The sequence below is a fragment of the Silurus meridionalis genome, chromosome 7, assembly GCF_014805685.1.
Source record: "Silurus meridionalis isolate SWU-2019-XX chromosome 7, ASM1480568v1, whole genome shotgun sequence".
Lineage (NCBI taxonomy): Eukaryota > Metazoa > Chordata > Actinopteri > Siluriformes > Siluridae > Silurus > Silurus meridionalis.
Window position 1 is genome coordinate 17,939,028 of NC_060890.1, and position 12,972 is coordinate 17,951,999.

General features: G+C 37.8%; 3 protein-coding genes across 4 annotated transcripts in view; 2 read left to right on the forward strand and 1 right to left on the reverse strand.

Annotated features, from left to right (window-relative positions):
- The first annotated feature begins 623 nt into the window (after positions 1–623).
- Positions 624–4,420, forward strand: gch2 (GTP cyclohydrolase 2). Its single transcript, XM_046853561.1, has 6 exons — positions 624–1,027; positions 1,390–1,499; positions 1,660–1,715; positions 2,385–2,416; positions 2,534–2,618; positions 2,804–4,420. The coding sequence occupies exons 1-6, from the start codon at positions 745–747 to the stop codon at positions 2,928–2,930; spliced, it is 693 nt and encodes a 230-aa protein (XP_046709517.1). The 5' UTR covers positions 624–744; the 3' UTR covers positions 2,931–4,420.
- Positions 4,421–4,549: 129 nt separating this feature from the next.
- Positions 4,550–8,974, reverse strand: cript (cysteine-rich PDZ-binding protein). Its single transcript, XM_046853565.1, has 5 exons — positions 8,819–8,974; positions 5,931–5,996; positions 5,596–5,650; positions 5,394–5,497; positions 4,550–5,280 (listed from the first exon to the last, which is right to left on the reverse strand). The coding sequence occupies exons 1-5, from the start codon at positions 8,832–8,834 to the stop codon at positions 5,216–5,218; spliced, it is 306 nt and encodes a 101-aa protein (XP_046709521.1). The 5' UTR covers positions 8,835–8,974; the 3' UTR covers positions 4,550–5,215.
- Positions 8,975–9,310: 336 nt separating this feature from the next.
- Positions 9,311–12,972, forward strand: part of pigf (phosphatidylinositol glycan anchor biosynthesis, class F) — an 8,828-nt gene continuing 5,166 nt past the window's right edge. The window contains exons 1-4 of one of the 2 annotated variants that reach the window (XM_046853562.1): positions 9,311–9,510; positions 10,826–11,065; positions 11,168–11,259; positions 12,405–12,521. In XM_046853562.1, the coding sequence (XP_046709518.1) occupies positions 10,838–11,065; positions 11,168–11,259; positions 12,405–12,521 (437 nt within the window). In that variant the 5' untranslated portion in view covers positions 9,311–9,510; positions 10,826–10,837. The remainder of the gene's footprint in view (positions 9,511–10,825; positions 11,066–11,167; positions 11,260–12,404; positions 12,522–12,972) is intronic. The other variant, XM_046853563.1, reaches the window with a different exon arrangement.

Genomic DNA, 12,972 nt, shown 5'->3' on the forward strand with positions numbered 1-12,972 from the left:
ATATGAATCAAAAGTGCACAATTTAAAAAACATTACAAACACCATTGGATGTTGCTGAATTTTCCTTCTCATGGAATGCACAAGGGCACAATAATGTGCAAAGAAGGACACACTGCTGAAATATCAACATCTAATAAGAGCTCCTCTGGTCACTTGTCACCACCTATTTGCATTATAATGTAATGATATGATCTTATCTCAACTTATTTAATTTAGATTTCTACCATAGATTCTCAGTGTTCATACTCATTCAATTGCTCTCTATAGGTAAGTCTTTTGTCAAGAAGTTATTAGTGCTTACATATAGACTGTTCATTATGATAAAAAGACAGGAGACTTGATCAGTACTGACACAATAAACCAGTCCACAGAATAATTCATCATTAGTTCATAATGCACATTTAGTTGACATAGTAGTACATGCTTATTTATGTACTGTTACTGTATGTTTATCACCCAAATCTGTGAGGGATCAAATGCAATTCTATATTTATATAATGATTGAGTTTGGAGCATGTGAGGTTTTTATGCTGTATGAGTTTGGAGCACATGAGAAACCTATTTGAGCATGTCCTGACAGCTTTGGGTAATGGATAATCGACGTGAGCAGTAAGGTGGATGCAGCGGTATAAATAGGTGCCGCAAAAAAAGGAGCGGAGAAACAGGTGCCTCCTAACGCATAACGCGCAGAACTGAAGAAAGCTCCATCATCTGCTTTACTTAACCCCAGCTCACTATACGTAAATGTGCGCCATGGAGTACAACAACCGTGTAGAGATGAACGGCGTGACAGACCTGGTCTGCTATAACGGATATAACAATGACAGCTCCACTCAGCAGATGAAGAAGGTCGAAGAGAATCGAGGAAAAGCGGAGGAGCGGCGAGTGGTGGCCATGCAGTCAGCCTTCACCAACATCCTGAGCTCTCTGGGAGAAGACACCGAGCGTGAAGGACTGCTCAAAACTCCTCTCCGAGCCGCCAAAGCCATGCAGTTCCTCACCAAGGGCTACCAACAATCCATCCACGGTGAGGAAGTGATTGTTTGACTTTTTTTTTAGATTCCTAGTTCCAACTTGAAGGTGCCATTTCCCTACAGTCTAATGATCTCACCTCTAAACTAATTCAGTTTATCCTTCAATTCCTATTTGTGTTCAATTAATCACCAAGTTGTTCTGATCCTTCAGGATGGGATCTTTGAACTTCCAATTCACACTATTTAATAGTAACCTACATTCAATAAGTTTGTGCTGTATGTTTTTCCAAAAACAAAAAATGACAGAACTTCTTCACCACATGATATTAAGGGCTGTATTCATGTTTGAATATAATGCATGATGCAATACAGCTGGCAGCAGTTTACCCATATATTGTTCTATTTCTGTTCACAGATATTCTTAATAATGCCATTTTCAATGAAGATCATGACGAGATTGTTATAGTGAAGGACATTGAAATGTTCTCGCTATGTGAACATCACCTAGTACCGTTCTTCGGCAAGGTAAATTTAAGCAAACCAGTGTTATCTTGCTGGATATTTAGAGAGAGAGATTAAGAGAGCGCAGTGGCACGAAATCAAAGTTAACAAGTTCATGTTATGTAGGACACATAGCAGACTGGACTGTTCAGACTGGACTGACAGCGTGATTTCTGATCCTCAGGTCCACATAGGATATTTGCCAAATAAGAAAGTAGTTGGCCTTAGTAAACTTGCCAGGTGAGTATGCAGTGGATGCACTAACATTTTTGTAAAGCACATGCTTTCTCCCCAATGTAGCAGTCTAGCGACTGGGGAGATAAGTTAATCACAGTTTAGTGAGTTCTTCTGTTATCATAACTCATTGACACTAAAAATGCATCATACTCAATATGAAAACAAACAGCCACATTTACTACTTGCAATCAGGAAATCCCCATCAGCCTCAAGTCGTCCCTCCAAACCAGCCTGTGGGAACCCATACTATTCTCAATACACTGAACAAGAATATCATGCTGTGTTTTAGTATTGACTACATCACTAATCACCCGCAAAACTGGGGCAATCAATCATCTTTAAGACTTAAAAAAATAGAAGTGATAATCACTGATGCATTTGTGTACAGATAAAGAGACATGAATGATTGACAGAGCATTTACAGATGTATATATATAGCCAGTGTAGGACTTGAGTCCAGAGGCTAAACGAGGCCAGACCTGATTTAAAAAAGCATATTGATCAAACGATTAATGATTACTGCAGACAGGGAATCAAGTGCAAACCAACAAAATCTTTATGCCATTCACAGCCAAGACCGTAATTGTGAAAGTAAAAGTGAATTTAAGTTACAATAAAATGGTTTTATATGCGATATATTAAACTTCATGTCCTAATATTGCCACCCTGCAGGATTGTAGAAATCTACAGCCGCAGGCTGCAAGGTAATCACGGCTTGTGAAATCAATGTTCCTGCATGTTTCATGAATAAATATCAATACGGATGACATATGTTTTATATGCTTAACTGGTTACTTCCTACAAATTGTCTTCCATTGTAGTGCAAGAGCGTCTGTCGAAACAAATTGCCACAGCCATCTTTGAAGCCTTGAAGCCAGCAGGAGTAGCAGTAATCATCGAAGCAGCGTGAGTTCACTTAGCAATCACATACAAACACAAAATACAATGTACACAGGTATTTAACCCTAATCCACATGTTGTAATTTTACAATGTGGGATTGAAATACACTTACACAAATTCAGCTTTGATTTCTATTTCTATTGTTATATTTGACCTCTTTAACCCGAATGTATTCCACATTTTGTTGCAGTCACATGTGCATGGTCATGCGTGGTGTGCAGAAGATTAACAGTCACACTGTGACCAGTACCATGCTCGGAGTATTTAGAGAGGATCCGAAGACTCGTGAGGAGTTTCTGGCCCTGATTAGGAGCTAGTTTGAGTCCCACCGCATCTATCAGTCTCATTTTAACATGAATCACCAGCAAATTGGATTCACATCTAACTGGGAAAAAGCATCACATTCTTATACTATCCACACAGCCAAAATTTAAGGAATTTTAATTTAATACATGCAATGAATCAATACTTTTTAATTATAGCATACTGTCATTTGGTGTACTTTTTTTTTGGACAGTGGAACTTGACCAGCTGAGCTGGACTCATGTCTGGTTAATGTTCATGCACAGGCTAATCTGGCCATCTGGTAGACAAATATAGACAAAGAGGCAATTATTTTATTATTTACTACAGAACCTTATGCATTCAGGAAAGTTTTTAAACAAAATCTAATTTTAGCTTAAAAAAAAATAATGACATCTTTTTTTTTCTTCCAATAACTACAACAAAGCAATTGTATGAATATCTGAATTTATATCTAAACAAATATTTAATTAAGTCAAGTCTTATGCTTTTTGTCCGGCTGATATTTATTGGATCTCTACTGTTAATGTATGCACATCCATATTCAGTGTTTTATTTGTACTAGATTGTGTCTGATTCGTTGGTTTTCTTGTAAAATCAAATAAAAACATTTTGTGAAAACGTATTTCTATTTCTTGTATATCGGACATTTTGCACTATAAATTTCTTCATTTTCAGACTCACATGCAGGTTTTGTTGAATTTGCTTCGTCTGATCAATTAAAGAGTAAATATATGATTAAGCTGTTTGTTGAGTGCAATACCAATTATACCATGGTCTGCCTAAATGTTTGATTCTGATTGGCTGGAGACAGCATCCTCAGCAGAGTGACGTCCTCAGCGGGGAAGAGAAGTAGAACATTCTCAGCAGGGCAGGAAGGCAGAGCGACATTAGCAGAAGGGCAGGGAAGAAGAGCTAAATCTTCAGTGGGGAATGGAGGCAGATCGGCATCTTCTGCAGCAACCACCTCAGCAGAGCAAGGAGTCAAAGCATCATATTCAGCAGGGCTGGGAGGCAAAACAAAGTCCTCAGCAGAGATAGGAGGTAGACAGATGCCCCCAGTTGGAAAGGAAGGCGCATAGCATAGACTGACTCAAGGTCAGGGTTCCCAGATTCCTAGGGTTTCCAGTCCTGTAAGGCCAGGGCAGATGGTGAAAACACATCTAATAGTCAATGACTAAATGATGGACTGAAAATATAGAGAGAGTAAATTGTACTGGCACCCCAAGTTTGAAATTTATTCATTATTAATTTATGGAATGAATCCTACACATTTAAACACACTCCTAGCTGCATACTTTATAGGTGGAAGAAAAATAGAAAAAACAGAGAAACTGGAGCTGATGTAAAACTCCACAGACAATGAGCTAGAGCTTTGCAGCAAAGAGATATTTAAAATTAGTCAATTGTCAAACATGCCTGAAGGGGATAATACTAAATAATTTGCTTACCAGCATTATAAGCCTAAAAGCTGTTAGTAATATGACTTAAAATTAAAATCAACTTACTTTTAAGTAATAATTTACAAAGGCATCACTGAATATCTACATTTCTATTGCAATTTTTTTTTTAAACAATAATAGCTTGCTTCACATCTTTGACCATCACGTGTCGAAAACAATTTACATCTGTATGAATTACTCCACTGTTTTATTATGACAAAAAAACTAAAACAAACATGGGCACGCAAGTATAAGAAGAAGAACAGAACATGTGCTTACAGAAAAGAAGGCAATATTGATATAAACCATATCATAATCATGATTATTGGGTGCACTGTACATTAAACACTAATACAACAAATACAAAATTCATATCCAGTAATCACACAAACAGAAAAGAAAACTGCCTGTAGGACAAGATGGTATTTAAATGTCAACATTGGAGCTCTAGGTTAAATGTCAGTGATTACCTGGTAATAAAATAGCCTGCACTGATATATGCTTCAAAAATATATATTGAATATGGCTTGCAATTAAATCTGATATCTAAATGGTGAAAATCTAGTCTGTTCAGAAAACATAAGGAAGTACTTGAACCTTTTCATGTAGGAAAAGCATCTATTCAACAGTGCAAGTTGCTATATTGCTTTAAATGAATCCATCAAGGAAAATAAACAACAGCCATGTCCAAATGTGGTGCAGTTATGTAAAACTGCACTATTGCGCTAAATAATAACAACACCAACACCACCATGAACTGATAGTTGATTTAATTAATCTAAATATATAGAGTTTCCCTACATAACCCTCTTACACTTCTAAAAGATCAGAAATGTCTTTATGTCCTTATGTACAAATCACACTGATGTCTGTTTGTAGTTCTTGGTGTCCAGAACCTTCTTGCCACACATAGCACAGATCCCTAACAAAGTGAAAACAGGGGAATTATATTTAGGGTGTAAAATGTTACAAGTTAAATGTTTAATGCAGCTTATTTAATCAGTCATCAGTCAAGTGCTATATTTTGGAATGTACCTTTCTTGTAAGCACATCCCTGACAGTAGTGTGACCCAGACTGATGGACGGAGCTTTTGCATATTCTGCATGTGGAAAAAGACGACTTTCCATAGGGATCGAACCTAAGACGGAAACAGGAGCGGGAACATTGCACATATTAACATTACATTTACAATGGGACGGCATTCGCAAGATGAGATTAGTTTCGGTATAACCATACCTGGCCTTTTTGGAGGTCAACATTTTGTTTTCATCGATCTTCCTTCCGCCACTCTCTGTAAAACACATTACACACATTATGGCATTTTGCAAACATACGCTTTTTTCCATTTTAGATGATCAACATCAATTCAATACATTTCTATTTTGAGCAGCTTTACGCGAATAACGCGATGATAAAGAATGAACAAGATGTTCTTAATAAGTGTAAATTTGTCCGTAATGAGCTGTGGCAAGGAACCCCCCCAAAGAAGGGTGGTACCTGGCTATATGCACAGTGATAAAACCTTCAGATGACTACAGATAATATTTAACAACAGTTAAAGCACATATTACCTGTCGTATTTCTTGCACCATCTTTCCAGGTATCAGGAGTGATAACTCTGCCAAGTTTCTTCTCACCTACAGGAAGAAAGTTCAAACGCAATTACTACAGAGAACATAAGATGATAACTCTATAACAAAACACACTCTTACAACATCGTGGACACGAAACACTGTACACACTATAGTGAAAAAATTGTGAGTGTCACAATATTGTATGATAGAGAAAATCGTATATAGTACCCTACAGAATACAAACTATTTTGTGAATAAGTGCATACATAAACATCTTACATCGGAAAGCAACAAACTGCAATCTAGCTCTATTATTGTCAGGGATCCACCAGCCACACCTTCACCTATCACTCCAAGCAGCTCTCCCACATACTAATCAGCTACACCTGGCCCTCATCAGTTCCCATGCTACATAACCCCCGTTCCTCCACCAGCTCATTGACCGTTCTACAGCTTAGGCTAAGGAACACTGTCGGACTACCCAAGCTACTCAGTTTGGTTCATCTCTGTTTACGGGACTCTGTGTGTTTTGTTCGCATCAGTCTGATCACAGCTTTCACCAGGTCTAGTTGTACTGGACTTTTATTGCGGTTTGCCGTTTTCTGCTTTGCCCTGTCATTCTTCATTAAAAAACCTTGTGGATTTCACTTCGGTTTCCGGCACGTTCTTTCGCCTGACAATTATTATCCAACTGATGTTTATATCCAACAGCTAGACAGGAAATACTGCCTCATTTAAAATGCTCGTCTTGAAAGTACATACAACCAACCTCTGAATATCGTAGTATTTTGTTTGCTACTGACTGTTTCATACCATAATTCTGCTGTTAAACAGACAACATTTAAGTCATTCTCGGAATGATCACAGGATCATCAAGGTCACTACAATATTGAAGGGAAACAAAAAACTCTAGCTAGCAGCAGTTCCTTTTTGATTCAGACATTGGCACATGACCGGTAACTAAACAACAAAAAAATTTACAGAAGTTCATTCTTTTTTTAATAGCAGTATGTCCCTTTATGTTTTTGTATTATGTCTCAAGCATTCAATAGCACAGAGATATATTTTCATTCATCCTAACAGCACATGACGCAAAACCATAAATATACATACCGTAGACATACACAAATGACATCAACATAATGGTGTCTGAAAGAACTGGAAGAATGTTCATCCACACAATATACCAAAATGTATGATGGCACTTAATGTCCTTGCTGACCATCCCGTTCTAAAAATACAGACTTCAGTATGTAGTTTGTCCTCTGTGATAATATACTCGGTCTCCTGTGAAAGCATTCCACTAGATTTTTAGAGCATAACTCACCCACAATTGCATCAGTGATATCAGGTACTGATTTTAGGGCAAAAAACTGAATCTATGTCTACTGTTGTCTCTCAAGTAACTCGATTACAAAAATTAATCTGGGGTAAGTTTATCCCATTTAACTATGCACAGAGCCCTGCGTTTCCCATGGACCATTATTACTCACACACCACCCTCTAAACTCTGGAGTGTTCTGGAGAGGGAACACAGAAGATGCTGCAGAATGAAAAATCAAGGAACGGGGAGAAAATAGCGAGGACAAGATTTATATGGAAGCCTTTTTCCGCCACATTGAATAAATCGCATTCCACGCAATTCCACATTTAGTTTTTAGCCAATCGGGCAGTGTCACCTCGTCTGTAGTACCAGAAAGCTTTACACATTGAAAATAAAATGGGCTACGATCAATAGAATCACATGGCATCAAACTAAGCCTCCGATCCCTGGAGAGAACTCTGTCTAACAATCCGCTCTGGAGGAGACGGAACAAGACAGATGAAGCAGAGGAGCCTCGTTCACACGGCAACAGCTTCAAACGTCGGGTCGACAACATGGATACCGGTATTAAGCAAACTTTTTTTCTATGTAACGAGCTTCCATAGGATTCAGGCCAAAGAAAGAGACAGAAAGTTTCCAAAGTTTGGGATCATTTTAAACTAAAACAAAGAAAGCCTTTTTTTTTTATCTGAAAAACTCTTATTTATGGGTTTCTTTTAATGCATACATTTGTATTTACATGTTCATGTAATATGGCAATTAAATGCACTAAATGGTTTCCAGATAATCTAGTATGAAATTTGCACAGGCTTTCCACTACATTTTGTAAACCTGTTAAATAAAGCTGAGGCAACTACAAAATCAACACCTTCTGACCAATCAGACTCAGGCATTTGACAGCACAGAGGTATAATCTGTTCGCTGAACTAAATCACAGGATTTATTATGCATTTGTCTACTAGACTTTTAAGAGTATCTGTGAACATTTGTTTATTCACCCACAATCAGGTGCTGATTTTAGGACAAAACAAAAAACAAAAAAACACCCGGATACAGGTGTACCGTCATCCTGAATCAGGTTTGGGTCTTAATTCCACTGTCCACTGGATTTGTACGTGGGGATGCAGGTCACGTGGTACGTTTGATCACGTGGCCCCGCGTATTTATCTATACGGCTGTAATGTCGGATAATTAAAACGAGTCGTATGAGCTCCACAGAGGTCAAATAAAAATCATATTCAATACAAAAAGAGTTTGTTTAGGTGATGAGAGGAACAAAGGCTAAAGCTAAATGCTAAGCTAAAATACGTTATGCAGCTAACCTAACCTAATCCAATCTAATCTAATCTAATCTATTGGTATTTAGAGCGATTCCTCTGTTTCCCTGTGTAAAACAGTGTGTATTTAACAGTATTACACCATCCTGCACTGACCTGCTACATTCAACTGCAGTCATACACATACAAACAACATGCACGTTACCTAAAACAAGCTACACTATCCAGCCACATCTACTCTATTTAATACAAACTTATATATAATATATTAAATATATACTTACATTTTTCACAAACCATGGCGTAAATCTGTTGAACAGAGTCGAAGCCAAAACGGAATGGAAGAATCGTATTAACAACAAACTGTGGCCTGAAGCTGAACAGAACACTCACGATACGTCACAGTACACTCACAAACTTCAAAATACAAGTCCTAGCCAAGCACAAACTCCTAACCCGTAACCAACATAACCCATTTTTATATATTTTAAAAATAAAAATGCAGGTTTAGTCACGTTGCGGTGTCTATATATGATTTATAAATATGGGTTTGTATCAATCAGATTAATTAATTAATACATTATATATATTAATACATTATGGTAAGTGTGAATGCTGCATTGTACTGGATGGGTTGTTGGTTTATTGAGTTTTTTTGTGTTAAACTGTCCTTTTTTTTATAAAGAATTTATAACGCATGATTATAAACTGTGCAGAAGGTTGGTGTGAATATTTTGTTACTATCAAGTTCAAACTGGGCGCAGCCATGATGGGTCACGTGACCTTTTGATGCCGGAAGAGCGTGACCTAAATGAAATGTCCTCTTTCTGGGTTTATTTCTTTGATGAAATTCACAGTTGAACGTCTTTTGTGATCATTTTCAATCCGCTAAAAACAACAAGAGGTCGGTTTGCAGGTTTTTAGCTCCCCAAAGTAGCTGAGGAAGTGCCGACGTGTTTGGTTTTGCCTGTAACATGTGAGTACTAATGACTGAAGCTTTTCTCTGTATCAATGTCATTCATCTGCATGGTTTTATGTGTAAATGCATTACATTTCCTTAATTCAGTATTAAATATATATGTATATATTTATTTAAAGTATGTATAGTATTGTGCATAAGTTTTAGTTTGAAAAAAATAAGACATAAACCCCAAACATACAGCCATTGTCATTAAATCTTAAACGTACAGAACAACATGGAGTCCTGAAAGTCCTTGGCTCCCACAGAGCTCTGATCTCAACATCATTGAATCTGTCTGGGATTACATGAAGAGACTGAGGTTTTGAGCCTGTCTACGTCCACAGAAGATCTGCGGTTTATTCTCAAAGATGTTTGGAACAGCCTACCTGCTGAGATCCTTCAAAAACTGCAAGTTTAACTAGAAGAAATGGTAGCTCAGTGGTTAAGGTGCTGGGTTACTGATCGGAAGGTTGTGGGGTACAAGCCCTGGTATCGTTAAGATGAACCTCTTGGGCCCTTGAGCAAGGCCTTTAACCCTATGTGTTCCAGGGGTTGCTGCACTCTGACCCCAGCTTCCTAACATCACTGAGATATGCAAATAAAAGGATTTTACCGTACTGTAATGTATATGTGACAAAAAAGGGTAGCCACACAGCAGAGTATATTCAAATATCAGTGGGAAAATTGCATAATAAATCCTGGGATGTAGAATTGGATGTTCAGAACAGATTTAGTTCAGCAAAGAGATTATACCTCTGTGCTGTTGTATGCTTGACTTCGATTAATCAAAAGGTGTTGCTTTTACAGTTGCCTGAACTTTATTAAACAGCTTTTCGCAATGTCCAGTACCCCTGGACCTTGTTTTTTGGCATGTGAATTTGTGAATACAAGAATTTCATCTAACTGCATATATGTGAGAAATAAAGGCTCTCTCTAGAAGAATTGATGGTCTGTCTATCTATCTATCTATCTATCTATCTATCTATCTATCTATCTATCTATCTATCTATCTATCTACAGTGTTCTGTATTGTTTAAAGATTTATAATCACACTCTTGATGTCACTTAAGTAAGGATGGGTTCCCCGTTTGAGTCTGGTTCCTCTCAAGGTTTCTTCCTTATGACATCTAAGGGAGTTTTTCCTTGCCACAGTCACCACGGCTGCTCATCAGGGATAAATACACATCATTCACCTTGAATGTTGATTTCTGTAAAGCTGCTTTGAGACAATGTCTGTTGTGAAAAGCGCTATAGAAATAAACTTGACTTGACTATCTAACTAACTAACTAACTGACTAACGCCTTTTTTTAAAAAATTTTTTTTATCCAGACAGTGTGAGTCATGTATGAAGTGGAGATCAGAGGCATGGCATCAGCTCATGCCCTTCTCGCCGGCTCTGTGTTGGTGGGAAGCCTGATGCCTGCATTCACTGTGGATAACTTCTCCGTGTATGGGACACACTTGGTGTGGCTCTTTTCCGTTTCTGGTTGTGTTGCCTTAGTCAGCATTGCTGTGTTTTGGCTTCTTGGTGTCAGTCCACCAACAAAGAAAAACACATTGAGCTATAAGGTACAAAATTTTATGTCCAAGCACTTCAAAAGGAAGAAAAAAAACATTGCACTTCTGTGTATCTATTTTATTTGTATTGTATATCTTTTTTTGTTCTTATAGTTGTCTCGACTGGTTCGATCTGGTGTGTATTTTCTGCTGTCTTGCCTCTTCTTCCACATCGTGGTTGTTCTGTATGGGGCACCTCTGTTAGAGTGAGTATTACCTGTTACCTGTCTCAAATTTGTAAATACCTAATTATTCCACTCTTATGTGCATGTTGAGCAGTGCATTCCAGATTGAATCTCCCTTTGTGGCTGTCATCCTCTACCCACCTGGGAAGCCTTTCCACTATATTTTAAAGCATGGCTGTGAGGATTCGTGCTCTTTTGGCACAAGAATATCAGTAAGCTCGGGTACATAGTAGAGTTCCAGTTCATCACAATAATGTTCAATGGAGATAAGGTCATGGCTCTGCGCAGGCCATTCGCAGCTTTTGGTTATCTGTGTTTCCATACATATTTGGGACATATGAGTGTGAAGGATGGGTGTCCACAAACATTTGGCCTTATATTGTAGTTGTAAATATAGCCATAATTAAACCGCAGGAACAAGAAACACATTCTATATTATGATTCAGTATTTTTTTCAAAACAAGCTCTGAGATGATCAATGTTAATCTACACTTACAAAAGTATTGGGACACCAGACTTTTCCAGCCACAACGTGGCTCATCACCAAACTAACAAAGTTGGTGGCACACACTTGCATAGGATGCCTGGATGCTGTAGCATTAAATTTAGCCCTCACTTGAACTAGGAGACCCAAACCTGTTCCAGGAGAACAGTGCTCCTGGGCACAAATCCAGTTCCATGAAGATATAATTTACATGGGTTGGAGTGGAAGATCTTGTGTGGCCTGCTATAGAGCCCTGACCTCACCCCTATTTAACACCTGTGGGGTGAATTGGAATTCTGCCTGCATCCCAGATCTCTTCACTCCTCGCATCAGCACAAATCTCCACAAGCACACTTTTTCTAAATCTACTGGGACATCTTTCCAGAAAAGTTACAGCAAATGGGAGCTAAATGTGGAATGGCATGTTAAGAAAAAAACATAACAAATCTTATGGTCAGGTGTCCACAAACTTTTATCCATCGTGTGTAAAGACTTTTTTTTCTTATATGTATATTATGTTATTGTGAACTTACTGAAAAAGAATATCCTAAAAAGCTGTTCATATTGCCATTAACTAAACAGTTGAAAATCTGTATTTAATATTTCCATTAAACAGCAGAAAGAATGTGATTGAACTGTAAGTAATTGTGTTTAACTGAATGTTGTGTTTGTTTTTATATAGATCAGCTCTGGAGACATTTTCCCTGGCTGTACTTCTCTCCACTCTTACCACACTAAGGTGTTTGTGTATGCTTGGTCCAAACGTTCAGGCATGGATCCGGGTCTTCAGTAGAGATGGGTAGGTCCCGTTTCTTAACATATACACTTTCTGGCCAAATATGAAGGGACAACTGTTCACCACACTCATACATACATTTATAAACATCCTGTTCCAGATTTTCTCTGCTTCAAATTCTTTTTTGGTATTTATAGAAATTAAGTCAGGAAAAAAAAACTCTGCCACTAGGTGGAGACCTTGAACCAAAAACAAATTTGAGAACACTAACAGAAGCTGTATGAACTTTTAGGTGCTTATGACATAAAATTTGCAGTGCTTGTAAATATTACAAGTCACAAGATATCCTAAGGCTATCCTAAAATATCCACTGAACACTTAAATTCATTTATGCGATATTGAAAAAATTAGCTAGTTGTACTTTCTGAGCCAAGCTTGAGGATCATTTTGAGAAAACATAACTGCCCGGTTCAAGAACTCCCAGTGTTTATTCAGCTGTGTTGTCTCTATCTAT